Source organism: Schistocerca nitens, chromosome 8, assembly GCF_023898315.1.
Source record: "Schistocerca nitens isolate TAMUIC-IGC-003100 chromosome 8, iqSchNite1.1, whole genome shotgun sequence".
Lineage (NCBI taxonomy): Eukaryota > Metazoa > Arthropoda > Insecta > Orthoptera > Acrididae > Schistocerca > Schistocerca nitens.
Genome location: NC_064621.1, coordinates 363189734 through 363217368, shown reverse-complemented (window position 1 = coordinate 363217368; position 27635 = coordinate 363189734). Strand labels below are relative to the sequence as shown.

General features: G+C 44.0%; 1 protein-coding gene across 1 annotated transcript in view; it reads right to left on the bottom strand.

Annotated features, from left to right (window-relative positions):
* Nucleotides 1-231: 231 nt before the first annotated feature.
* The window catches only part of LOC126199570 (zwei Ig domain protein zig-8-like), an 84449-nt gene continuing 57045 nt past the window's right edge, over nucleotides 232-27635 (bottom strand). The window contains exons 5-7 of the mRNA XM_049936493.1: nucleotides 18116-18284; nucleotides 7829-7913; nucleotides 232-250 (exon numbers count right to left, since the gene is read on the bottom strand). Of these exons, the coding sequence (XP_049792450.1) occupies nucleotides 232-250; nucleotides 7829-7913; nucleotides 18116-18284 (273 nt within the window). The remainder of the gene's footprint in view (nucleotides 251-7828; nucleotides 7914-18115; nucleotides 18285-27635) is intronic.

Below are 27635 nucleotides of genomic sequence, written 5' to 3'. Positions count from 1 at the left end.
ACAAAATTTTTATTAGTCCAGTACATACAGAAAGCAAAATATATAGAAATGTACATCACAGATACATCTAATTTTTTCACAAGTAACGTAATGTGAATCAAAAGAACATGTTCTTACACACCTGAGGTACTCACGTTTACTTTCGGGTTAAAATATAAATAGAAATAAAAGCAATTTTAAAGAAAAAACAGGTCAAACATAAAATGATGTGCATGAGTTCAAGATACAGCTTTATCTTGTGTATGTAGACCTAAAATGAAAAACAGTTTACAATAAATGCGTTACTTTACACACACTCTTCAAAACAATCACCAGGAAATATTATGCCGTAGCCAGTAAATTACTCATGTGTGAACAGAATATAATGTCACAGAATATCTGCGTACACCATAGAATAATGCCTCTTGTAAATAAACCAACACCTGAGCAATTAATAGAATAATAACGCTAATTTATCGAAAGAGAAGACATCCTCCTTGCCCTCCAAGCAAAGCTAATAAATTTCGCCAAATAATGCTCAATCACTCAGCTCAATATTCCTATACTTCCAAAAGATTCAGAACTGTTTTATTATGCTGGACGTCTTAAAAGTCAAATTTTCCTTTGTGCCACCTAAATATCTGAACCGACAGAGGTACAAGCAGTACTTTGTTATGCCTACAGAGCAGTATTTCACTTCTGTATTTTTCAGGAGATACGGTGGCCTTTAGTCGACTTCACAATATCTTTTATTTGAATGACATCGTTTGAAAGGACTACCAATTAATCCAATAATTTTGTAAAGTTAAAAATTGATTTGATTATTAAATTAAATTTTTTACCTCTAGCTGTTTTCTTTAATTTTTGAAATGAAGTGAAATATTCCTTACCACTGAGCTGATGCAGACAATCGTTCTTCTGAGGACATACTCTGGGTGTCCAAGTGGAACGACTGAATATATATTGCACCAGCCAAAGCAGATCAAGTATTTCATTTTGTGCATTATGCTTCGACGTGTTGGGCTTCCTCAGCCATGTCTAGAGATAAATGGTCCATGTACATGCACCAAATAGCAAATTCAAATTTATTTCTGATAATTCGTTTGTGCTGAAGTTTATTTTCGATGGGAAGCTATAATGAATTCAGGGAGAGCATGATTTCATCATTAGAGAATATGTCGGCATCACAGGAGAAAATTCAGTCGTTCTCCCTGTTCCAGTTGTTCGCAATTAATACCCTCGCTGTATTAAACATAACAATAAACTCAAGAAGCATAAAGTGGGTATAACCGTTACGTTACAATGAACTTAGCATTAAAATTAAATTCTTCATCAAATTACTACAGAAAATAAAATGCTTGCACTGAGACCATAGTGTGGGAAAGACGTCCCTATGTTGATCACACAAACAGTAATGTGTAGAAATGAACAGTTGGGTCCATTTTAACCTCTAGCTCATTTACAAATAAAAAATAGAGTTAGTTTACACATTTATCTATTAATTGAGAGAACACTCCAAATAGATGTGTGGCTTTTGCTGGAAGATGGGCATAATCCTTGTTGTCTTTGATACTGAATATGTTGCTTAGATATAGCAAAATTACTAGACACGGAAAGTGTAATAGAACGGGACTCAGTTTCACCCTTCCTGATTTGATGTGAGTACGACTAAGACAGTGAAACCTTGTTGTACCTCACAGAAGCCTGTTTCTGACTACTGAACGTCATCATGTTTCAAATATACAGATCTTACTTCAGAAGGGAGTGCTCTGCAGTGGCAATCAGCAGAAGAAATACAAATCGTGACACAGAAAAGACGAATTCGATATCTAGCCTAGCAATGCATAGTTTCATTTTGACACTCAGGAGTTGGGGTGGGGGATGGGGAGGATTAGGTTACCATTGTGACTGTATACCTGGAATTCACTTGTAGTCTGAACCTGGCCAGTAAAACTACTTCTGGAATTCAGAAATTTTCAGATCAAATTATCTGAAATTTTAATTGTTGTCAGATAAAGGTCAGAGATAGGACAGTCTCTTAAGATATTATAGTGACAGTGATATTTGTTCTATGTAGTTCATCTACTAATTCAACCACCATACCTACCACGGTGGTGTTACAACCACACACTGTTTTGTCCTCAAAACTTCATAGGAGACATCGCTGTCAACTGAATAATCACAGAGTATTCTTTTCGTTGATAATCGTGCATTTTGATTTACACAACACTTCTTCTTTTGTAATCCAGAGGATCTCCTTCGTCCTCCTTATAAAAAAATTCTCATGTTTCGTTAACTGTGTGAACTCATACGTGTACTAAAGTTGTACATATGAATAAAGAAGCAGATTCTAAAATATTTTCTTCCTTAAATTTCTGTTTCCACGCGGTTAACTGATATTTAGAAACAAGTGTGCTACTGGAAGAATAAAATCAATCACTTTACTTGTGATTAATCCATGACTAAACAACAAAGAGGATAGTTGTTCACAACCTTTAAAAATCGAATTACCGAAGAAAATTTAGTGGTTTTGAAGAACGGAAACTTGGTATCCCACAAGTCTCCTCTATGTTGAAACGAACATATTAAGCAATAAGGACACCATCACACACCCACTTAAGCAGCATTGTAAGGAGAAGGTGACAGTGGTGTTTATAGCGGGCAGATGGCTCTAATTCTCGCAAAGAACCGTCGTGTAATTACACAAAACCATTGTTTTCAGTGAATTTTAATGCTTATTCCGGTTCTATAAACCGAATTAAACACTGTGCCTATTTTAAAAGTAATAACTCTGAGGTACGCGAATGTTTTATTTCTTAATACGTTTTTTAGTAGTACAGATATTGTAGCTTTTCAAACAGAGTAACAGGATTTGGAAAGTTTCCCTATGTTGGGTAATAACATCAGATAAATATCGGCTCCTGTCCATAACCTGTAAGCAATTTTCCAGTGTCGTAGTATTGTGAACAACGTTCAACACCTGCAGACCGTCGTATATCTCACTTCACATTGTTTGTAACGATAGTGTAGTGCTTCAGTGTCTGTTGTGAAATTGTCAGAACACAGGAACATAGTACCGCTATCCCCAAAGTATTCTGCAGCAAACTTGCTTTCCATAACAGTAAAAGTAATATGCAAAAAATAGCGCTCCTCTAGTTTATAACAAGATATTGATGAAAAATTGCTCTAAGAATTTTGCTTTCCTTATTCTTCTTCTTCTTTCGTTTCACCCTATTTGGGGTACGCTGGATCAATCATTTCTTTGTGCATTGTTCTTTTCTTATGGCCCAGTAGTTTTTCATTCTTTCTGATCTTCTTCTCCTCTCTTCTTCCGAGATGAAGGGTTTGCATTTTTGTGTAGATTTGTCTTGGAACCTAATGTTTTCATCTTTAGTAATTAATTTAGCTGTTCGATCAATAAGTGAATTTTCTGAAATCTTTAATTCTACTAGGTCTTTCTCAGTTTCTTTAAACCAGTTGGGTTTCGTTTTGCGGTTACGGAAGAAGTCAAACATTTGTTTAGTTAATCTGTTGGAATTGATTCTGAGAAGATGACCATAAAAATTTATCCTCCTTTTTCGCATAGAATCTGAAAGTTTTTCAGTTTTCTTGTAGAGAGTTTCATTTTTGATGAATATAATCTTATTGTCTTGAAATTTTTGCCCAATGATTTTTCTTAAACTTTTTCTTTCCTTTAGCTCAAGTTTCTGCATTTGGTTTTTGAAATTCATGTTAAGTGTTTCTGCTGCATGCAGTGCTTCTGGCTTAATCACCGTCTTGTAATGTGTAATTTTGGACCCCCATGAAAGGTGTTTTTTGTTGTATGTATTTTTTGTTAGTTGGAAGGCCAATTCAAGTTTATTTTTTCTGGATTCCATTGCTTTGCTTTCCCCAGCATTCCAGCTAATCCATTCTCCGAGTTATTTGAATTCTTTTACTATTTCAATCTTCTGGTCTTGAACTTTGAGGTATTTACATGAGTGCTTGATGTTTGTCAATATCTTAGTTTTTTCAAAGGAGTGTGAAGACCTATTTTAGCTGCTTGTTTATTTAGTTCAAGGATTTGGTCCCGTGCCTCTTCCATTGTTTCAGCAAACAGGACCATATCATCTGCAAAAGCAATGCAATTTACTTTAAGGTTCTTCTTTTTGCAACCCAGTCTTATACCAATCTTAATATTTGTGTTTAATTCTCTGACTACTTTCTCCAGCGCACAACTGAACAGCAACGGTGAGAGCCCATCCCCCTGTCGCACTCCCGTTTTTACTTCAAAGGGTTCCATTAATTCGCCCATAAATTTAACTTTCGAAAATGTATTTGAAAGGGTCGCTTTTATAATATTAGTTGTTTTCTTATCCAAACCCATTTTTTCCAGGACTGATAATAGAGATTCTCTATCAAACGAATCATATGCTTTTTTTAAATCAATGAAGGAGATTACGTATGTCTTTGCCCTTGATTTTTGGTATGCCATAATGTTTTTGAGGTTTAGTATTTGTTCCGAACATGATCTACCCTTTCTAAAATCTCCCTGGTATTCCCCGATTTGTGGGTCCAATTGCGGCTCTGCCCTGTTCAAAAGGACTTTATTAAGAATCTTGTACTTTATATCCAGCAGTGATATTCCTCTGTAATTGTTGTGGTCTGTCTTCAAACCATTCTTGTGGATAGGGTGGATGAGAGCTGTTCTCCATTCTGCGGGGATCTCTTCTTCTTTCCACATTTTATCGAAAACACACTTAAGGGATGTAATAGCATTTTTGTCAGCCTTTTTCCATAGTTCAGCCACTATTTGGTTTTCTCCGGACGGCTTGTTGTTTTTAAGTTCTGAAATGACCTTCGGTAGTTCTGAATCCGGCTTCTTACGGTTATTTGGGATGGATTCAAATTTTTCAAGGATGGGTTCACAATTCAAGAGTTTCTCAAAGTAGCCTGCTATTATTTTGCAATTTTCCGTGTTATTGTGAGCGATGGTCCCATTTACATCTCGAAATTGGAGGGTGGGTGCTTTGTATCTTGATAACCTTTGTTTGAAAGTTATGTAAAAGCTTCTTGTGTTGTTTTTATCAAATTCTTCATCAATTTGGAGGAGAGTTTTGTTTTCATGTGTCTTCTTAATCCTTTTTATATTTTTATCTACCAGTTTCCTAACTGTGATGAAATTCAATCAGCTTTCTTCTGCTTTCTGTGATTGCCTGTTTTCTTGTTTCAATGAGGGCTTCACATGCCAGCGACCACCAAGCATGTTTTTTACTTTTTATGTTAGGTGCTATCCGTTCGGCTGTAGTAATGAGGTTTTCCTTGATATCCCCCCAGCTTTGTGTCTGAATGGTTTCTGTTGCATTTGTGAATTCATCTGATTTTCATATGTTTTCTGTGCTATACTTCCGACCCTTAATTTTTTTCATGCTGTGTTTCCTGTTTGGGATGACTTTGAACTTAATTTTAGAAAGGTAGTGGTCTGAATCCAAGTTTGCACCTCTGAGTACCCTAACATTCATGATTTCTTTGCTAGAAATCTTCTTGATTGCCACATGATCTAGTTGAAATTCGCCAAGGCCTTCACTTACATACAAGTGTATAACCCTGGTTTAGGGGTGCAGCCTTTCAATCAAAATATCCTAGGACCTGTGATAGTTTCAAATCATTTCTTAAATTTTAAACAAAGATCATCAGAAATGGCAGCCGAAGACTTTCGGTGAAATAAGTTACCTTCATTCTGCCAACTACCATTTAAAAGCAGGTGAAGGGGCGGATAGAGCTCCAGAGAACCTTCTTGTCCTCGGGGTGGAAACTGTCTCTAAAGGCGGTGACTGAGCAATTTTCAAGGCATGACAAGGCAGAAGGCAATACAAAATCAGTGCGTTAAAGAAACTTAATGTGCATCGAGAGGAAACGTGACCTGTAACTGAAAAAGTGTCATGGTGATCTCTCCACTGGCAAAAGACTTCTGATTAAGCTTCTGTTCGGATCTCTTGGTGAGCATGGCGAAGGGGGAAGTGAGCATGGGAGAAAGGCTGAAAATCCACCGAAATTACTGATAAAGTTCCATGTAGATACAACTCTAAGACGATGACCTTGTCATGGAAGTCGTGCAGGGGAGCATCAAACCAGCGAGAAGACTCATCACCCAAAACATTCCCAAAAAAATGAACATCTATACCTCTATGCCAAGAATGGACTAAGTTCCTATCACCAGTGATCACTGGAGACGAGACATGGTGTCATCACTTCGAACCCGAGTCAAAACGCCAAAGTTTCAAGTGGAAGCATACAGGGTCATCGCCTTCCAAAAACATCCAAGGCCGTCCACAGAAGTGCGGGAAAGGTGATGTTCACCTTCTTCTTTGAAGAAAATGACCCCCTTGTTACTTCCTGCAACGTTAGACAACGGTGAATGCATAGCGACATTCACAAACCTTGTCTGCATTTCCCAAAGCGGTGAAATCGAAACGATCAGGGTAGTTCACTTTCGGAGTCTTTCCGCTCAATGAGAATGCAAGGCCCCGTACAGAAAACGGAGGCAAGGAACTCTGGCAAATATTCAAATACCAGACATCCAGACGCCCTTCATACAGTCCAGATCTGTCTCCATGGGATTCTACCATTTTCGTTGGGGATAAAGAAAGCTCTGAGAGGCAGACCATTAACCTCAGACCAGGGGGTCAGGCAGCAGTTCAGGAATTTTTCACAACGGCGGCCCAGGAATTTTGCGAGACTGTCATTCACTGCCTCTTATTACAGTGAGAAAAGTGATTCAGTTGTGCTGGGCAATACATTCGAAATTAAGGTACATGTTTATGCTTGCAGGCCTCCGGCTGGTTTTTTATTGCTCTCATAAAAGACAACAGATAATCTGATCAAACAAATCCTTATCAAATTGAGGGTTACCTCCTTTTTCCGCCGAACCCTCTCGCGGTGCACCTTGTAGAGTTTTCCACCTTTCCTGCATAGAGCTAATACCAAGAGTAAACAATGAAATGTCCACCGAGACGGGATCTGCAAGCCGAAAGATCAACCTGTGCTCAATAATGAGACATCCTGCTCAGAAATCGATCGGTAGACGTCCCAGCTGCAAATCTGAGGTAAATCGGTCGAGGCGGAATTGGCCTTCGTTTGTCTTAAGAAATCGAACTTGAGTTGAGTGGAAACCTAAGTCATAGTAGTCTCACCACAGCTCCTACCAAACACTAGTCTGTGTCAAACTCTGAACAACGATGATTTTGAAATATACTCAGAATGAAATATCAGATGGGTATGTGGCGCTGTCATAAGGCAGGGTCGCTACAAGACAGTCGCTCGCCGATTCTCTGTCTGTCCACATCGACTAACAAATCCATGACATTTCACGTCATTCCTGACGAATGCCTTTAAAGCTTCTAAGACGTACAATACAGTGCTTATTGCTCCCTGACATGTAACAAGTGTTCCGTTGCCACCAATGTCACTGTCAGACAAGTCACAATAAAATAAATTAAAAGGGTGCCATTATTTTTAACATTCACTATTAGTTTAATGTACTCGTATGTGCTGTGCACTGGTTTCTAAGGTTTTGAACAACATCAAATGCTTCTAAAGATAGTATCCAGAAGGAAAAACATTTGTACCATCACAATGTGCAGTCTGCATAATTTTCTGAAGCAAATCGGTCTTTCTTTTAGTGGAATTTTGCTGCACTTTATCTCTACCGCCCTTAAATTATTGTACACAAGGACGCCATTGGACACAGACACAGGCAATGGTGAAAAAGTTAAAGCGTGTCACAGCTTCTGAGGGCAACACCAGCATCCGCCAAATATTCCAGTGGTGCTAGCACACAGCCAGCGGCCGAGACGCTACCAGAAGCAGCAGCAGCAGCTGGGGCAGCCGTCGGATTGATGGCGGCTGCAGACCCGTGGCGCAGCTGCCGTGGTGCATGGCGGCTGGCGTCTCGCCTGTGGGCAGAACAGCCTCTTGTTTAAGCGTATTGCCTGTCATCTGTACACTGGAGGCACTTAGTCCACTAACCCTGAATCCACACTTACACTGACTGAAAAATAAAATGGAAGCACTCACTAGACGTGGCCAAATGCCAATGCAACTTTTTACGTGTACACACAGTCGGTGGGTATGTAATTGATTGCAGTGCTCTTTGATGCGGAGAATGGCTACCATATTGCATTAGAGTCTGTTCGTGTTTCATGTTTTACAGTGCTGGTAGCGTACATAAGATGGCGTGAACAGCATAAAAGGTTGGATGAGTAACGTGAAGGACACGAAGATGCCACTTGCTCGTGTGAAGCAGTGTTTGAATGAGGGGTAATTGTAGTTCTCATTTTGGACAGTTGTCGAATCGTGTAATATCCAGAATTATGTAGCATTCGAATATGACAGTGGTCCAATGTTGGACAACATAAGAACTCTAGAGCAAGCATTCTCGTCGCCAAGGTTCTGATCAGCCATGCCTGACCACCACGAGGGAGGTTCGCTGTATTGGCACCTAACACGTCATAACTCCTTCGCATCTGTGCCCGCCATCTAAGACCGAGTAATGGACTCATTCTGTGTCATCCTGCACCATTGGTCGAACACTAGCAGCAGCTCGTCAAGGAAATTACTGCCTCATGCGTAGGCTGCCGTTGGCGTGGTGCCATGACCTGGAAGTATGGGCTGCTGACAAATAACGTCTCAATGTGTTCAATTATGAATCACAGTTGTGCACTGCCCTGGATGACCATCATCAGTAAGCGTAGAAGTGATTTCGGAGAGGTCCCATTCTTACAATATTTTGGAGAGGCATAGTACTGACACCCCTTGCATCGTGGTAAAGGTAGCTATCAGGTATCACTTCAGGACATGGCTGATGGTAATTCAGGGAACTCTGAGGGCACAACAATATGTCACGGACATCCTGTGTCCTTACGTGTTACACCTCATGCAGCAGTATCATGGTGCCATTTTTTGACAAGACAATGCTCATCTCCATATGGTACATGTCACTGTGAATTGTTTGTGTGTACTGGCCGAAAGATCACCAGATCTGTCCCCAATAGATCATGTGTGGGACCTTCTGGGACGTCAAATCCAACCTACTTCCAGTATCCGGAATATCAAGGATCAGTTACAACAGATGTGGTCCAGCTTGCTTCAGGAGAGCACATGACTGCTTCATGACTCTCTTCTCAATCGAATCAGTGCACGCATGCAGACCAAGGAGGGTGCAACGTCTTTCTAAATTTGATTCTAGATTGTAATCGGTGAAATAACATCACTTAGCCTCTCTGCCCATGAAGTTTCATTTCGTTTCTTTCACCCTTTCTGGGTGCTTCACGTCTTTTTGACTCTCAGTATTGTGTGGCTTTGGTGATGTAGGATTCCATGACTATCTGATGTTCACCTGCGCACTCCAAGTAGAAGGTAGGAGACGTGACTCCCCCCTCCAACTCCTCTCCCGAGGAAGTGATTAAATTCTTAATTATAAATGCTGACACACTCAAATTATTAAACATAATCACAATTAATAAATCTAGGAATGAAATAAGCAAGTTCAGAGTAGGTATTTAAGATAGAAAAGGAAACATATGGGAGATGGGGTGAGTGACAAGGAAAGTGTGAATGATAATGAGGTGTGCAAGGATGGCAGTATTGCCTACCATTACGATATGGTAAGCTCATAAGTAGTGAAAAACACTGCATTGTCATTGACTGTTATTTTGTGTTGGTTAATAACAGCATATGTAATTGTAATTTAAATTCATATAAATAAAATAGTTATTAGCAATAATGAGGTATTGTCATTTATAAACAATGGTGATGAATCAATGCTTTTCCTGTCACTCAACAACTGCACACTAAATTATAAGTACAATTCTAGATGTTTCAGATTGGATGTGCAGGTATAATATATGTAGGCCGTTCTCCCACTCAGCAAACGCAAACTGGAAGATGTCCCAAGGTACCAGCAAAATAAAGATCAGCTAGAGAAATTTACATTTGTTCCTTACATTTATTTCTTTTGTTTTGATTCATTACTTACCTTCATCTTCAATTCCTTCTAATTAATCATTTTTTTCTACATATACCTTTTATTCATATTGTATAAATTAGTATTTTAACATAGCATTTTTGGAGTTAAGGGGAAAAGTATACTTTCAATAAGGAATTACCAAAGTACTGAATGTATTGTGCAGCCTGCTATAGACACATAGTAGGGCAGGTTTTATGATTGTAATATATCATACACATAAATAAAATTGGATGTATGTATGTGAGTACGTTCCACAATTCTTTCTAAATCATTGGATCGATATACACGAAGTTTGTTACACATATTAGTTGTTACCTGGGATGAAGTACTGAAGGCCTAGATCGACCTGTCTCCCATAGGTCTGGGTTTGTCTGTGTAAATGATTGGTAGCACCTGGTATGTAGGCTTTGTGCATGATATTTGTTTTGTGCAAGTAGTATCACAATGTGTTCCAGGTGGTGTATGTGCAGATAGGGATTGCTGAGCAGTGATTTGGTGAACAAAGCGCCTATTGTCCACGAGAATTTGAACAACCACCATTAATAGTGCACTCTGCTGCTGATCGTTGTGGCGCACACTGGCGGCCTTTCCCCTGGAGCTGTGGATGGTCAATGCCTGAGGACCAGAGTTCCTCTAGTGCCACCAAGTAGAATGGAATAGCATATAAGCTAGTGTCATCGGCCATGTTTGTCATGAAGTCTACTTCCGCTTTTAATTACTAAAGTGAGGTGTGATATCTTGTGTGTGTGTTGGGTAGATTGGTTTGCTGGTCCCATGAGTTCATGAGCCAACAGGCGCGTTCAGTAGAGCGCTGAGTCAAGGTCAGCGGTCCTTGTGTGTCTCGTGGTTCATTGGCGATTACGGAACATCGTGAGTCGTACACGTCAGGTGCAGTCAGCCACCTTGTTTACAATTTGCCTCTACTTTAAGAAAGGACGAGCTGACCTCTATCCAGTGGTGGTCAATAATATCTAAGTGAGTTTTCAGCAGTGCTGTGATATCATTTCTTGGGAACTCGGATTTTGCTTGGTTGTGGTATCTCCTCAATTACATGAGTTTGTTGTAATGGATAAATACTTTTTTCGCAGAAGGCAGACACCCAACAGATAAATTTCATGGAATAGTTTTTTGGAATAGCCGGCCGGAGTGGCCTAGCGGTTCTAGGCGCTACAGTCTGGAACCGCGCGGCCGCCACGTCGCAGGTTCGAATCCTTCCTCGGGCATGGATGTGTGTGATGTCCTTAGGTTAGTTAGGTTTAAGTAGCTCTAAGTTCTAGGGGACTGATGGCCTCAGAAGTTAAGTCCCATAGTGCTCAGAGCCATTTGAACCATTTTTTTGGAATAATTTTGTTATGCTACCAGTTTCAGTGCCTCAATGGCCATCTTCAGACTCCTGTATAAATCGACAAAATCGTTAGGTTTATAATAAAATACAAATCTGTTATGCAGCAGCAATTGTCATTATTTAAAATTAATCTGCAATATATATGCACTAGTAAAAAGTATACAAAGACAGATATACAGTACAAAGGCAGCAAAGTAAAATACTTTACATACAAACACAAGTTATGTAACACCAAAAATGCAGAAAAAGTACCTTGTGCACCATCAAAAAATTTTCACCCTTTAAAATTCGTTTATAACTTGTAATATATTGCTAATTCTGAATACCTAAACTTTGTTACGGTAACTATATTTAATACATAAAGGACGTAATGCTGTATTTATTTGTGACTGTATATAAATGCTTGTAATAATAATGTAAATATTGTAAATAGCTGAGTAGTCGCCAAGGGGAGATTGTTTAAATGTATCGATAGCAACGACGAAATGGCAAGAGCTGTGTCATTGTTTATATTTGCGTATGGAGAGTCTCTGTAGCGCTGCGAGCAGAGATCAGATACAGGAACGTAAGCCTTTCAAACAGTGGGGAATGCTTGTTGGGCGCTGCAGCAGACGCCGTGTGCAGTTACGATCGCGCCAATGTAGGCGCACCTACTTCATTAACCAGCGAGTATTGACAACAGGATCAGGATGGACAGAAGGAGAAAGCTGCAGTTCTATTGCAAGTCCCATAATTATCCGTGGCTCTGGAGACGACTCGTGGTTCTCAGCCAGCATTGCCGTCGACTACACTCTTCGTCGTCCGCACAGCTACAGCATCGTAAGACTGTTAACTGACAGAGTATAATTAATATTGTACAGGCATTACCCAGTGGCCGGCCGGTGTGGCAGAGCGGTTCTAGGCGCTACAGCGTGGAACCGCGCGACCGCTACGGCCAGTTTGTGTTGGTCCAGTTACCCAGTGGCATTTCTGCAACAAACTTTAGTGACTAACTTTATCGAATAAAAATCTGCAATAGTGACAGCTTGTAGAGACCTGTGCTGTCATTATCCTCAGTCATTATTACCAACCAGGGTCTCTTTCCTTTCCATGCAATCACCGAGTGTCACAAAAATATGAAAAGTGATTAACAATTTAGTGTCAGATGATAGGGAAAAGGATAAATTTTTTGCAAACTTTAGTATCAGACTTAGGTACTAGAGTGAAGAAACAGTTGACTGTGTGTGATGAGAAAAACAGGAAGTGGAAACGTTGGCAATGATCAATTGCCAAGTAGTTACAAAGCAACCAAACTAGAAAAGATATGAGACGACAACCAGCTCCATGTGTTATGCCATACACATAAAATTGAAATACATGCGAATGAGGAGCGTTTCGATCTCCTCAAAAAGCAAGGTGGATTGCACTCTACCGACTTCATTGCAAATTGCGAAAGGGTATTGTCTGCATCATGGACGGTTAAGACAAGCATGAATGCTGCAATTGACGTGCTAGTGGACGAGATTAAGCGATGGGGCTTAAACATCAGTGTTCCGAATGTTCAAGAATTTAAGAAAGTGTTCTAGAAAGAATATTGATCAGAGCAGAATCAGGAGAGTGTTTGGCGCGATTTCTTAGTGTCAAAACCCTAAGACATAAATTCGCGTGGCACGGCGCAACAATTTTGCGAAAACTGGATCCGTAAAGTTGAATATTTGCGTGATCGACGAACTGAATCGGAGCTTGTCTGGGAGCTGTGGAAGAAGCTTCCACATAATTCCAAGAGGTATGTAGGCGGTAGTTACAGAACAATTACTGCTTCTTAAAAATGGTGGAAGATGAAGATAATTGGCAGAATAAGGGCAAAAATTTTAAATGCCGTGTTAATAGTAACAACCGAATCAACAATAATAGTGGCAATAGTGGTAACGACCACCATGGTAGTAATAACTCACAGCACTATAACAATAACAGTAATAGTGGGAACAATAATAGTAGAAATGACAGAGGCCGGTATCAAGTGAAAATGGTACGCGGTTCTCAGCAAAATCATGGTAGGCATGGGCAAAATAAACAATTGCGACAGACTGATGGAAACAGGCGTGTCGTACTTACTCAGGGAAACGATTAGCCGGGCCGATATGGGGCCCAGCGACCGTGGGAAGACTTTGGCGGCCCTGAAGAAAGCCTAGCCAACGTCGCTATGACAGATCCGAATCGATAAACCGGCGATGGGAGAATGTGCAAGAAGACAGAGTGCGTAATGCGCCAGCGGTAAAATAATTAAAGTTGAAACGGCATTGACAAAGTGATCCCTGTCCGTAATAACGACGAAATTAGAGTACCGGTCATTAAGGAAGAGGCGGCCGCTGTTAAAGCAATAACGGTACCGCAGGCTCCAACACAGTGTGATTCGCCGGCGGAATTAAAGTAGCCGATATCGGATAAAACTTCCGTTATCGCGCAGGGCAACGCGGAACGAGAAGAGGTGTGACTAGGGCAGTTTCGTCGGTTATACGACGAACTGAAGAATTACAGAGGATTGTATGGGAGGTATGCTAATGGAGAAAGCGGACAATATTTGAAGCTTCTCAACTCGCAGGAAATCAGCGTTTATTAAGGCATGTACCAAAAAAGGCAGGCTAGTCAAAATGTTTTTGTGATTGAAGTAGCCAATCACAACGACGCCGCCACTAAAGAAAACCGAGGCGAAATTTCTGAAGAGGAACATGACGAGTTTGCCGATGATGACAGCGTACGACTAACTGAAAACCACGCAGATTACAAAATCTACAAGGTTAAGGCTGACGTCATACAGTCAGACGAGAGTGGTGTGGATTGCATGAGCTCGGGAGAAGAAATAGAAGCAGAAACAGAGCACATTTCTCAGAGCAGTTTGGAATATGAGAGCCATTTTTCCGAAGAAAATTTACTTTACTTGACAATTAACGGATTGTTGGTAAACCAGAGTTAGTCAAAACCAGTAATATCTGGAAGTATAAACGATTTGTTGAGCAACTTCATCAGTGAAATTAATGCTCAGTCCGCATCAATAAAAGCGTACTAAAGTTTTGGCTTTGTGTTTCCTGCAAGTCATCAACCAGCCTTAGTCCCATTCTTCCATTTACACAAGATAGAGTTACAGATGTGTTTTTACTGTCGCATGCAAACCGCCAGGCAGCTCAGTCGCTAACTCAAATGGCTCTGAGCACTATGGAACTTAACATCTGAGGTCTCAGTCCCCTAGACTTAGAACTACTTACACCTAACTAACCCAAGGACATCACACACATCCATGCCCGAGGCAGGATTCAACCTGCGACCGTTTCAGCAGCGCGGTTCCGGACTGAAGCGCCTAGAACCGCTCTGCCACATGGGCCTGCTAGTCGCTAATAGTATTTGTTGGTTTTCGTGCACTTTCTGCCATTGACTGACGTCGTTGAATAACGGGGCATTGGTTTTACAGCTTTATAATATTCCTCTGTTATGGTGGCTGTTAGTTCTGTGCAAGCTGTGAATCGATGAAATTGTAATGAATACCTAAATCGGTAATCTTAAGCAGGACATGACAGAGGTACAGTCAAAAATTGGAAGCATAAATAGTTGTTTTGAGACGGTAGTATAGAGTATCGAACAGAAGCTGGGGGGGGGGGGGGGGGGACGTCGTACGTGGGGACGTCATAAATGAATTGGTTGTTTGAAAAAAAGAAACGCACTGAATACAGTCACACCAGTGTTTGCTAAACAGTTGTTTGGTCAAGATTGCCTACGTCTGTTTGTGTGTGTGTGTATGTGTGTGTGTGTGTGTGTGTGTGTGTGTGTGTGGTGGGTAAGGGGGGAGGCTCGATTGTGAAGGATACGTCCGAGGGACTTCAAGTTCCCTACTTGCTTATATTTTTAGTTTTTAGTGTGTTCGCTCAATTTCTTTTTAATTTCGATTGTGATGAGAATTCTTAAGAAAGTGATTCCACACCTGTGGGTGGAAAACTTGTTGCTTGGCTGAAAATTCTTGGTTTATTTCGTCTGTAGTCGAGACTATGCCAACCTGTGAAAGTTGGTTATTTCTCAGGGTATATGTTTGTTATACTGTCTGTCAGCGGTAGATAACGTTAGTACGTTGACCACTGTCTTGTTCCAAATTAAGCTCATACTTTAAGAGTAATTGATTCATGGTAATACCTGTGTGGAAAGACAAAGCCAACTCCCTACAGGTAACCAAGATATACTCTATTTACACTACTGGCCATTAAAATTGCTACACCACGAAGATGACGTGCTACAGACGTGAAATTTAACCGACAGTAAGGAGATGCTGTGATATGCAAATGATTCGCTTTTCAGAGCATTCACACAAGGTTCGCGCCGTTGACGACACCTACAACGTGCTGACATGAGGAAAGTTTCCAACCGATTTCTCATACACAAACAGCAGTTGACCGGCGTTGCCTGGTGAAACGTTGTTGTGTTGCCTCGTGTAAGGAGGAGAAATGCGTACCATCAAGTTTCCAACTTTGATAAAGGTCAGATTGTAGCCTATCGCGATTGCGGTTTATCGTATCGCGACATTGCTGCTCGCGTTGGTCGAGATCCAATGACTGTTAGCAGAATATGGAATCGGTGGGTTCAGGAGGGTAATACGGAACGCCGTACTGGATCCCAACGGCCTCGTATCACTAGCAGTCGAGATGACAGGCATCTTATCCGCATGGCTTTAACGGATTTTGCAGCCACTTCTCGATCCCTGAGTCAAGAGATGGGGACGTTTGCAAGACAACAACCATCTGCACGAACAATTCGACGACGTTTGCAGCAGCGTGGACTAGCAGCTCGGAGACCGTGGCTGTGATTACCCTTGACGCTGCATCACAGACAGGAGCGCCTCAACGACGTACCTGGGTGCACGAACGGCAAAACGTCATTTTTTTGGATGAATCCAGGTTCTGTTTACTGCATCAAGATGGTCGCATCCGTGTTTGGCGACATCGCGGTGAACGCACATTGGAAGCATGTATTCGTCATCGCCATACTGGCGTATCACCCGACGTAATGATATGGGGTGCCATTGGTTACACGTCTCGGTCACCTCTTGAAAGCATTGACGGCACTTTCAACTGTGGACGTTACATTTCAGATGTGTTACGACCCGTGGCTCTACCCTTCCCTGCGAAACCCTACATTTCAGCAGGATAATGCACGACCGCATGTTGCAGGTCCTGTATGGGCCTTTCTGGATACAGAAAATGTTCGACTGCTGCCCTGGCCAGCACGTTTTCCAGATCTCTCACCAATTGAAAACGTCTGGTCAATGGTGGCCGAGCAACTGGCTCGTCACAATAGGCCAGTCACTACTCTTGATGAACTGTGGTATCGTGTTGAAGCTGCATGGGCAGCTGTACCTGTACACGCCATCCAAGCTCTGTTTGACTCAATGCCCAGACGTATCAAGGCCGTTATTACGGCAAGAGGTGGTTGTTCTGGGTACTGATTTCTCAGGATCTATGCACCGAAATCGCGTGAAAATGTAATCACATGTCAGTTCTAGTATAATATATTTCTCCAATGAATACCCGTTTATCATCTGCATTTCTTCTTGGTGTAGCAGTTTTAATGGCCAGTAGTGTAGTATAGCGGGTAACGGTGCCTCAGAAGAAACAGGCTAGTGCCCTATAGCTTAAGGAAAACATGGTATTAATGGCCACTTCCGTCCACTTGACGATACTTAGCATTAAGGTAGGAATCATCTCATGCGCGCTATAGAATAGACGATGGTAGGCAAAAAAGAGGTGTCATGAAAACCTTGGTGGACAGAGCCAACAAAATCTGCGAGCCGGCTTACTTACAAGATGAACTAAATCACTTACGGTCAGCCTTCCATTAAAGAAGAAAAGAACCCAGAAGTCCAGAGCAACAACGGTCACCTACTGGAAAAGTTTTCCTACCGTTCGTTAATAGTCAGGGACCTTATCGGGAAAGTTCTGGCCAGGTGTGGGATCGAAACAATCTTCAGACCCACCAAGAAAATTAAGGAATATTTAAGAACTGCAAAAGACGCCCTACACCCCCTAGCAACACCTGGGATATACAAAATTCCATGCAGTTGTGGACAAGTATATATTGGAACAACGAAAAGAAGTATAAACACCCGCTTAGCCGAACATAAAAGAAACTGTCGCTTAGGGCACATCGAAAAATCGGCCGTAGCTGAGCATGTTTTTCGAGATGGGAATCACGAAATTAAATTTAATGAGACAAGCGTTCTAGCACGAACTTCCCATTATCATGCGTGCATTTATAGAGAAGCAATAGAGATTCACAATGACCATAACAATTTTAAAAGAAAAGAGGAAGTTTAAAAGTTAGACAAAATATGGATATCGACGTTGCGCCAGCAGAATGACAATCGATTACTCTTAATCGAGAATGATGACGCCTTCCAAAGATAGGCATACCGTCGGCATCACGTGACGAATGGTGGTGCCCTCTATGCGCTCTATAAATGCGAGAGTACCTGGAGCCTCAGTGGCAGTAGCCGGACGACCTCAGAAGATGTCTCCCGCAGATGGAGCCGAAACGTTAGGTGGGAATTTTATACATCGACCACGGCCTCTCAGCCCGGAAGTTTCAACTGAAGTCCTGCAAGGTAATCACGATTCATTAGCGGATCATTAACGCTCAGACCCACCCGATCCGTAACAACCGGTTGGAATACACATAAGATTGGCAGTGACAGTGACACTAACCGCCATTACAGACTAAAGAGAAACAATGGAGAGGCAAGCGGAAGCGTTACGAGCGGCGCGACGTACCGTCGAGTATGTGGACGCGGACGGAGGCGGCTGCGGTGTTGGAGGGCGCGCACGTGTAGCGGCCGGAGTCGGCCGGCGCGGCCCTCTGGATGAGCAGCCGGCTGGTGGTGAGCGCGCCCTTCTCCGTCACCAGGCTGATGCCGCCCCGCGGAGAGTCGAAGTTGATCGCCTGCACAGCGCGGCCACTCCGCCTTACTCTACTAGCGTACAAATGTTACACGTTAGGAAGAAACAGACTCACATCGAGCTTTAAACAAGAGCGTGCCAAGATTATGAAAACAGAGTAACATCAGAATTGTACAATGACTGGCCAAAAGTCGGAACGCACTACAATACTCAAAACACACCGGTGAGTTTTCGGAAGAATACCCTTCACACAATCCCGAAGATAGCAAGCGCGTAAAAATGGGAGAGCTGTTGCACAATCAACACCACATGTAACTCGCCCAAGTTCTTGACCAGAATAATATACAAAATCAATAACATTAAATTTAAAGCTCTGTTGGATGATAAATTAGCTTACGAAACACTGAAGGAATTTCTGATGTTGCACTTAATTATGGAAGCAAGATGTGAGACATCGTCACAGGATTTGTCGCTCAAGAAAAAGTGTTCGACAGAATAAGAGCGTGCAACATTACTGAAATTCTCAGAACAGATACAAGACTTCGTGAAAGAAGGATGACTTATTTTAATTGAGCCGTACTGCGGCTCGCCTTGGTGCAGTTTGTAGGTTTCCATCCTCTGTTGGAGGCCATACCGTATCGTTTAGCTGACATGGTTGCGGATGTTTATCTTCTTCACGTGTGGACGGGCGCCACTTGGTTTCGCAAGTGTTACCTGGCCGCTTGTGGCAGCAGCGGCGGTTATCGATATGTAGTAACTGTGGCCCTATCTTTGGGGCCACGTCGTGGTTCTTCCGGGTCATGTCAGTGTGAGTTTGGTTGGGGACTCAGGAGGAGCCAGGTCCGCGCAGTGCGCGAACACGCCGGGACAGCTGGCGGTGTGCATGGACTGCCGGATCGAAGGCCTGTGGTCACGAGGGTGCACGACCTCGTCGTAAACCGGATCCTGCAAGCTTTGACTGCATTTGAATTCAAGTAGAGAAACCTCCAAATTGTGAGATCTTGCGATTCTCCGATGACATGGGTTCGTGTTGCTGCCTGTAGTGTTACCGAGGCGAAGAGCAGCTACTGGAGTGCTTTGCGCCGCACGGGGTAGCCGTGCGGTCTCTGAAGCGCCTTGTCACGGTCCGCCCCCCCCCCCCCCCCGTCGGAGGTTCGAGTCCTCCGTCGGGCATGGGTGTGTGTGTTGTCCTTAGCGTAAGTTACTTTAAGGTAGATTAAGTACTGTGTAAGCTGAGGGACCGATGTGTTTGGGGAAGGCGGATCTTATCAGCTTTCCTGGTCTTCTAATTACTATTGATTGCATTCAGTTTGTTACTATTTGTTAAATTCAACCAGCGGTATTTTTCCTGCCTCGTGCCCCAAACGCCCCAGTTACCTGCCCTGGGGGTTAGTGGATGTAACGGAGGTGTACGTTTCCTCGTGTTGCCGCTGCTGTCCGGTGAGGCGTGTAGATTTGACAGCTTTCTTGATTGTAGGTTGGTTGGCGATTCTTCTACTCTGGTGGTAGTGATTCCATTCTCGTTCCGGCCGCTCTAAGCACAGTATAAAGCGGGCGGAGTCCAGACCGCTGGTTCAGGCTTTAGCGTATTTTACATCTTTGCCTTTGGTTTATTGCACGTCAGGTAGCCTCAGTAAGATTATCATTAGTCATGCGTTAGACTGCCACTAGTCTGAGTTACCAGCTGGTGAATGAATGGAACTCTTGGCTGCCTATCTCATCGCCCGCGAAAGTTTTTTTTTTTTTTTTTTTTTTTTTTTTTTTTTTTTTTTTTTTTTGCCGGACCTACTCAGATGTCGATTCCTGGTGCACCGTCTGTGACTGGCCCTTGTGTTTTATTACTGTATTTGCTGTTTTACTGTATGTTTCTAAATTTTTTTATATGATTGCCATTCTTGGCGTTACAGTAGGTTTAAATGGTTGTGCTACCAAGTTTATCATCATTTTGTCTCACCCGTTTGTTGGTCAGTTGCCTGTCTTTATAAATTAACCTTCGATATTGCATTGCCGTTTTGCAGTATGTTTGTTCAATTTTGTATTATTGCCGTTATTGGCGTTACAGGGATTCAGCCGTGACTGTGGTTAATTGCTTAAAATTCTAATTGGGGTCACATTGGCTTGTTTTTAAAACATTATTTGCTGTGTCTGTATTTTATGCTCATTTGGTAAATTGTAACGCACTGAAAGCACTATTAATTACACAGTTGTTTATTCCTTCATTAATAACGTGTGATATCTTGATTTATTGCTGAGTTGGGAATTACCGTGTTAAAATAAATGTGTGTAATTGCAAAAGTGAACCAGTAATAACTGATTACGGCGCCGTCCACAATTGTAAGCGAATCCTGCCTTCCTTGACTATCAGGTTTCAGTAATATGTAAAGAGGAAACTTTGCTTCCAGACGTCTGAAAAAGTTCTTCACCAATTTACCACAGATTCTAAAAGACATTGGAAATCATATAGCCTAAATAACTTTTTGAAACAACAGCATACATGTTTCTGTTAAAATCGACTGTGAGAAAGAAAACGTTCTGCAGTACAATATGCTGTTTCGTTTACTTCCCTGTAATCAGTTCTAACTAAAACCATTAGATAATTGTCATTCAAGGTAAAGAGCTTCACAAATTGAACAGGTCAGTAACGCGTTGGTCCTTCGCTGACCGCCATACAAGCAGTTACGCGGCTTGGCATTGACAGACAAGGTTGTTTAACGTCTAACTGAGCGATATCAAGCCAAATTCTGACCAATTAACGCGTTAGATCGTCAAAATCCCGAGATGGTAAGGAACGTCCTGCCCATGATGCTCCAAACATTCTCAGTTGGGCAGAGATCCGCCAACCCTGCTGGCCAAGGTAGGGTTTGGCAGGCAGGAAGACAATTAGTAGAAACCCTCGCCGCGTGTGGCTGAGAATTGTCTTGCTGAAATGTAAGCCCAGAATGACTTGCCATTAATATCGTCGACGCACCGCTGCGATCTAATGATGCCGCAGATGACAACCAAAGAGGTCCTGCTACGGAAAGAAATGGCACAGTCCAGAGCACCTCCTGACATGTCTTCGCTGATCATTTTGCCTCAATTCCAAGCGGAACTCATCACTGAAGACAATTCCACTCCAATGAGAGTCCACGCCGAAGATGTGTCCGGAGGCGCGCCAGACAGAGGTGGGATATCAACCTGATTGTCGAACACCATAAGGCCCGACAACCAAGAGTGATTGTCTGGGGCGCCATTTCTTTTCATAGTAGGGCCCTTTTGGTTGTAATACGCGGCACTCTTATTGAGGAACGCCGATGATATTCCTTCTACGCCCAATTTTGATGCCCTTAATGGCAAGCCATTCTGAGCTTACATTTCAGCAAGATAACGCCCGCATACGGCGAGACTTTTTACTGCTTGTCTTCGTGCTTGCCAAACACCATACTGGCCAGCAAGGTGTTAGGTTCGGTTGATTGCTTGGTTTAAAAGAGGGGGGAGGGACGAAACTGCTAGGTCATCGGTCCCTCGTTCCGATTAAAATAATTCCACAAGGGTGGGAGTAAAATAATCGAGACATACAAAACACAGCTGAAAGAAAGGAGAAAATCACAAGCTAGACAGAAGGGCAACAAACGCTAAAATGGAGAAAATCGGACAAGAAAACCACAGAGAGACTCAAGAAACGTGTAGAAGTGCTCAAAACAAGAGAGCATATTACCATGGCTGGCTTACCATGAGATTAAAAAGGAAAAGCCAGCCACTCTACAAGACATTAAAACCTTCACCCTAAAAGCACTAGGCTGGAGGACACAGAGGGATAAAGGACATGCGCTAAAACTTAGATCAAATAATAAAACAAACCCTCAAGAATAAAACGTAAAACTGAAACTGCTATTGAGGCTTGGTGCTGGGAAAATTAAAAGTCGGCCACAGAGCTGGTAAAAGTGGGCAGTCCAGCAAGAGGTGGACGACCGTCATTTGTGAGCCACAGCGACACCGAGATGGGTCCTTGCGACGGAGGAGGTAAGCATGCGTTAGCCACGTATGGCCAGTGCGGAGCTGGCAGAGGACAACTGATCCCCTGCGAGAGGACGGCATGGAAGACTTCCATACATTTGTAGTCTCCTTAATGACAGTTTGTTGTGCGTACTGTTATGCCATTCCGTCTCCCAAAGCCGAAAAACCTTGTGGCGCAAGACAGAAAGCAGGTCAGTTTCGGAGATGCCCATCTCCAGAAGCGGTTTCCGCATAGCCTGTTTGGCCAGCCTGTCAGCAAGTTCCTTGCCTGGGATTCCGACATTTCCTGGGTTCCACGCAAACACCAATGAACGACTGGGTCGTTCCAGGGCATAGATGGACTTCTGAACGGACGCTGCCAAAGGATGGCCAGGGTAGCACTGGTCGATAGCTTGTAAGTTGCTTAAGGAGTCAGTACACAGGAGAAATGACTCGCCATGGCATGAGTGGATGTGCTCAAGAGCACGACATATGCCACCCAGGTCTACAGTGAAAACACTACAGCCGTCTGGCAAGGAGTGCTGTTCAATAAGTCTTCCATGAACATACGTAAAGCTTACATGACCATGAGCCATCGAGCCGTCGGTGTACACCACTTCATGGCCACGGTACATGTCGAGAATCGAGAGGAAGTGATAGTGGAGAGCCACAGGGTTAACAGAGTGCTTAGGGCCATGCGAAAGGTCCAGAAGAATCTGCGGCCTAGGTGTACACCATGTAGGTATACGTCAATGGATCTCGAGGAAAGGTGGTAACGGGAGGGACTCCAGTTCAGACAGATGGGACCAGACACGAACTGCAATCGTAAGCCCGGACCTGGGCCGCCAATGCGGGAGATGAACCGCCGTAGTTGGGAAAAGGAGACGGTAATTCGGATGCGCAGGAGAATTAAGAATGTGTGAAAAGTAACTGGCCAGCAGTTGTGCACGCCTAACCTGCAATGGAGGGCCTCCGGCCTCCAACAGGACACTGGTCACTGGATTCGTTCTAAAAGCTCCTGTCGCTAGGCGAACGCCACAGTGATGCACTGGGTCGAGTAAACGCAACGCTGAGGGAGCCGCCGAACCGTAAACCAGACTCCCATAGTCAAGGTGGGATTGAACAAGGCCTCTGTAGAGCTGCTGCAGCGTAGAGCGATCTGCACCCCATTCGGTGTTGCTCAGGCAGCGGAGGGCATTGAGGTGCTGCCGGCACTTCCGCTTAAGCTGACGTAGCTGAGGTAGCCAAATCAATTGGGAGTCGAAAACCAGTCCTAAGAATCGATATATCTCCAATGCAATGAATGGATCGTCATTAAGGTAAAGTTCTGGTCCTGGATGAACGGTGCGACGCCGACAGAAATGCTTGGCACACGATTTCGCGGCTGAAAACTGGTAGCCATGGGCTAGAGCTCATGACTGCGTCTTGTGAAAGGCTCCCTGCAGGCCCCGCTCAGCAACACCAGTGTTGGAGGAGCAGTACGAAATGCAGGAGTCATCTGCATACAGAGAAGGTGAGAGCAGCGGCCCTATACCTGCTGCTAGGCCGTTAATAGCCACTAAAAATAGACACTCAATACAGAGCCCTGCGGGACGCCATTCTCCTGAATATGAGGGAACTGTGGGAGGCACCAACTTGGACACGGAAAGTACAGAGCGACAGGAAGTTTTGGATAAAAATCGGGAGCGGGCCCCGGAGACCCCACTCATACAATATGGCAAGGATATGATGTCGCCAGGTCGTGTCGTATGCTTTATGTAAGTCAAAAAAGACGACAACCAGATGTTGGCGTCTGAAAAAGTTTATCAGTGGTAGAGCGACCCTGGCGGAAGCCGCCCTGACATGGAGCCAGTAGGCCACGTGACTCCAGGACCTAACCCAACCGCCGACACACCATACGTTCCAGCAGCTTACGAAGAAAGTTGGTGAGGCTGATGAGCCGGTAGCGATCCACATCAAGCGGGTTTTGACCGGGTTTGAGCACCGGAATGATGGTGCTCTCCTGCCATTGCGATGGAAAGACGCCATCGCACTATATCCGGTTGAAGATTACGAGGAATGTCGCTTGTAGTTAGACGAGAGATGTTTAATGATCTGGCTGTGGATCCGATCTGGCCTAGGAACTGTGTCAGGGCAATGTGCAAGGGCGCTGAGGAGCTCCCACTCTGTAATTGGGCGGTATAGGGTTCACTCTGGCGTGTAGTGAACGAGAGGACTTTCCATCCGCCGTTTGAGGGTGCGAAAGGCTGGGGGTAGTTCTCCGACGCAGAGGCGCGAGCATAGTGCTCATCAAAGTGCTCATCAAAGTGCTCGGCAATTGCGTTTGCGTCGGTAGATAATACGCCATTGACGTTAATGCCAGGGACACCTGTTGGGGTCTGGTACCCAAAAAGACGTCTGATCATCGGACTTGAGAAGGTGATGTATGGCACTCAAAGGTCGGCACGTACCTCTCCCAACACTCCTGTTTAAGCCTTTTGATAGGCTGGCGAATGTGGGCACGGAGCCGTTTAAAGGCTATGAGGTGCTCCAGGGAAGGGCGCCGCTAATGCCGCTGTACAGGGCGCCGCCGCTCCTGAATTGCCTCACGACTTCCGGCAACTACCAAGGGACTGTCTTTCGCTGGGGTATCCTCAAGAACGCGGGATCGCGTTTCCCGCTGCCGCAGAAACGATCGTTGTAGTTACCTGACCAACTACCACATCGATGTTACCATGTGGGGGAGATTCAAGGGTGACAGCAGAGGTGAAAGCGTCCCAGTCTACCTTGCTTAAAGGCCATCTGGGCAGGCGTCTGTGGGCATGGCGCCAGAGGAGTGACGAGAAGATGGTGAAGTGGTTACTACCACACAGGTCGTCATGTGCTCTCCAGTGGATAGATGGGAGAAGGCCAGGCCTTCAACCCGAGAGATCAGTGGCCGAATATGTTCCATGTGCCACACTGAAATGTGTAGGGGCACTTGTATTTAAGAGGCAGAGGTCACTTTGCGACAGTAAATTTTCGACCTCCCTAAAGCAGGTTGTGCAGGAGCAATAGGGAGGGAAGTGTCCCCCATCATCAAGAGGGCAGGTGGAGACTGACAGCTCTGAGAACCAACTATACGTGCCGTAACGGAAGATGGTAGAACCGTTGTCGTAGCAGCGGCGTAGGTTGATGTCATATGCACAGGATGTAGCCTCTCATACTTTCTCTTAGCCTCAGTGTAGGTCAGTCGGTCCACGATTTTGTATTCCATTATTTTTCTTTCTTTCTGGAGAATCCTGCAGTCTGACGAGCAAGGCGAATGGTGCTCTCCACAGTTGACACAGATGGGGGGCGGGGCACATGGAGTATTTGGATGTGAAGGACGTCCACAATCCCGACAGGTGACGCTGGATGTACAGTGGGAAGACATATGGCCGAACTTCTACCACTTAAAGCACCGCATCGGGGGAGGGATGTATGACCTTCTCGGGTAATGTGTCACCCACGAAGGCCAAGATGAAGGCACCGGTGGCAACCTGATTATCTTTCGGACCCCAGTGGACGCGCCGGACTAAATGGACACCTCGCCGCTCTAAATTGGCAGGCAGTTCGTCAGATTGCAAAAGAAGGTCCCTGTGAAATATGATACCCTGGACCCTATTTAAACTCTTATGGGGTTCGGTGGAGATAGAAACATCCCCCAGCTTGTCACAGGCAAGTAGTGCCTGTGACTGGGCAGAGGATGCTGTTTTGATCAAGACCTACCCTGACCGCATTTTGGACAAGCCCTCCACCTCTCGATACTTCTCCTCTAAATGCTCCACAAAAAACTGAGGTTTCGTTGACAAGAAAGATACCCCATCAACTCTCGTACATACGAGGTACTGGGGTGAATAAGCTTCGCTGCCATCCTTAGCCTGGCGTTCCTCCCACGGTGTGGCCAGTGGGGCGAACGATTTGGGGTGGTATTTCTTAGCACTGAAGTTAGACCTTGACCGCTTAGAGACTGCTGATGTTTGACCACCAGCAAGAGATGACGTACTACGCTCCATAGAGTGTTATCCACCCTGATGCCACCCACTCCGACCAGGGGCCCTCCCCACTTGCGCCCCCAGCCGCAGCAAGGGCCACCTGGCAGGATGACCATTGCCGGGAATCCCGATGCCCCATGGTGAAGGCTATCTACTCCTTGGCATACGTGGGAAGATAGCGGCGCAGGCATCACCAGAGCGATCCCTGTGTGGTCAGGGGGCTAGAACCAATAGGTTACATGGCGGCCCCAGCACAATGGACTGGCTACCGTGCTGGAAATCAGACGCAAACGAGCTACGAAGTCCATTATCGTCGACAGCGCAGAAAGCGATACTCCACGTGCAGATGCATGTCGACGAAGGATGGGAGAGATCTCAGCGCATGATGGACACTACGTACCATGTAAGGCGCCCTTCCCCAATTGGCTCGCTCTTCGGGAAAATTTTAAAAAATGGAGGTCAATCCGTACAGGGAACCATCGCATAAAGGCCGAAACGTGTGACTCCTTTTATTCGCCTCTTACGACACAGGCAGGAGCACCTCGGGTCTGTTCTAACGCCCGGACCCGTGGGGGAGGGGGGGGGGGGTGCGGTACCTTTTCTTTGTCCAGAAGAGTGTGTTTGATACATTAGGTTCTCTATCTTCAGAAAGAAAACGGTATGTTACATGTAAAGACGAGTTATTGACGCTATATACGAGGACCAAGAGGGAACAGGAATAGAGAGCAAGATTAAGAGCTTAAGATGGGGATGAAAGTTTTCTCTTCTACTGTTGTCCGTCTGTATCGAAGACGCGATGAAGGAAATGAAACGACGGTCCAGAAGTGCGACTTCTTCTATGATGATATTGCTGTCCTCTGCGAAAGTCAAGAAGAATAGCAGGACTTGTTCAATGGAATGAACAGTCTGTGGATCGCAGAATATGAGCTGAGAAGAACCAATAAAAGGAGAAAGTATTCTGAAAGCACAGAAATAAGCGACAAAAATTTTATAAAAATAGAGAATCACTTAATAAACTGTTGTTGTTGTTGTGGTCTTCAGTCCTGAGACTGGTTTGATGCAGCTCTCCATGCTACTCTATCCTGTGCAAGCTTCTTCATCTCCCAGTACCTACTGCAACCTACATCCTTCTGAATCTGCTTAGTGTATTGATCTCTTGGTCTCCCTCTACGATTTTTACCCTCCACGCTGCCCTCCAATGCTAAATTTGTGATCCCTTGATGCCTCAAAACATGTCCTACCAACCGATCCCTTCTTCTAGTCAAGTTGTGCCACAAACTTCTCTTCTCTCCAATCCTATTCAATACCTCCTCATTAGTTACGTGATCTACCCACCTTATCTTCAGCATTCTTCTGTAGCACCACATTTCGAAAGCTTCTATTCTCTTCTTGTCCAAACTAGTTATCGTCCATGTCTCACTTCC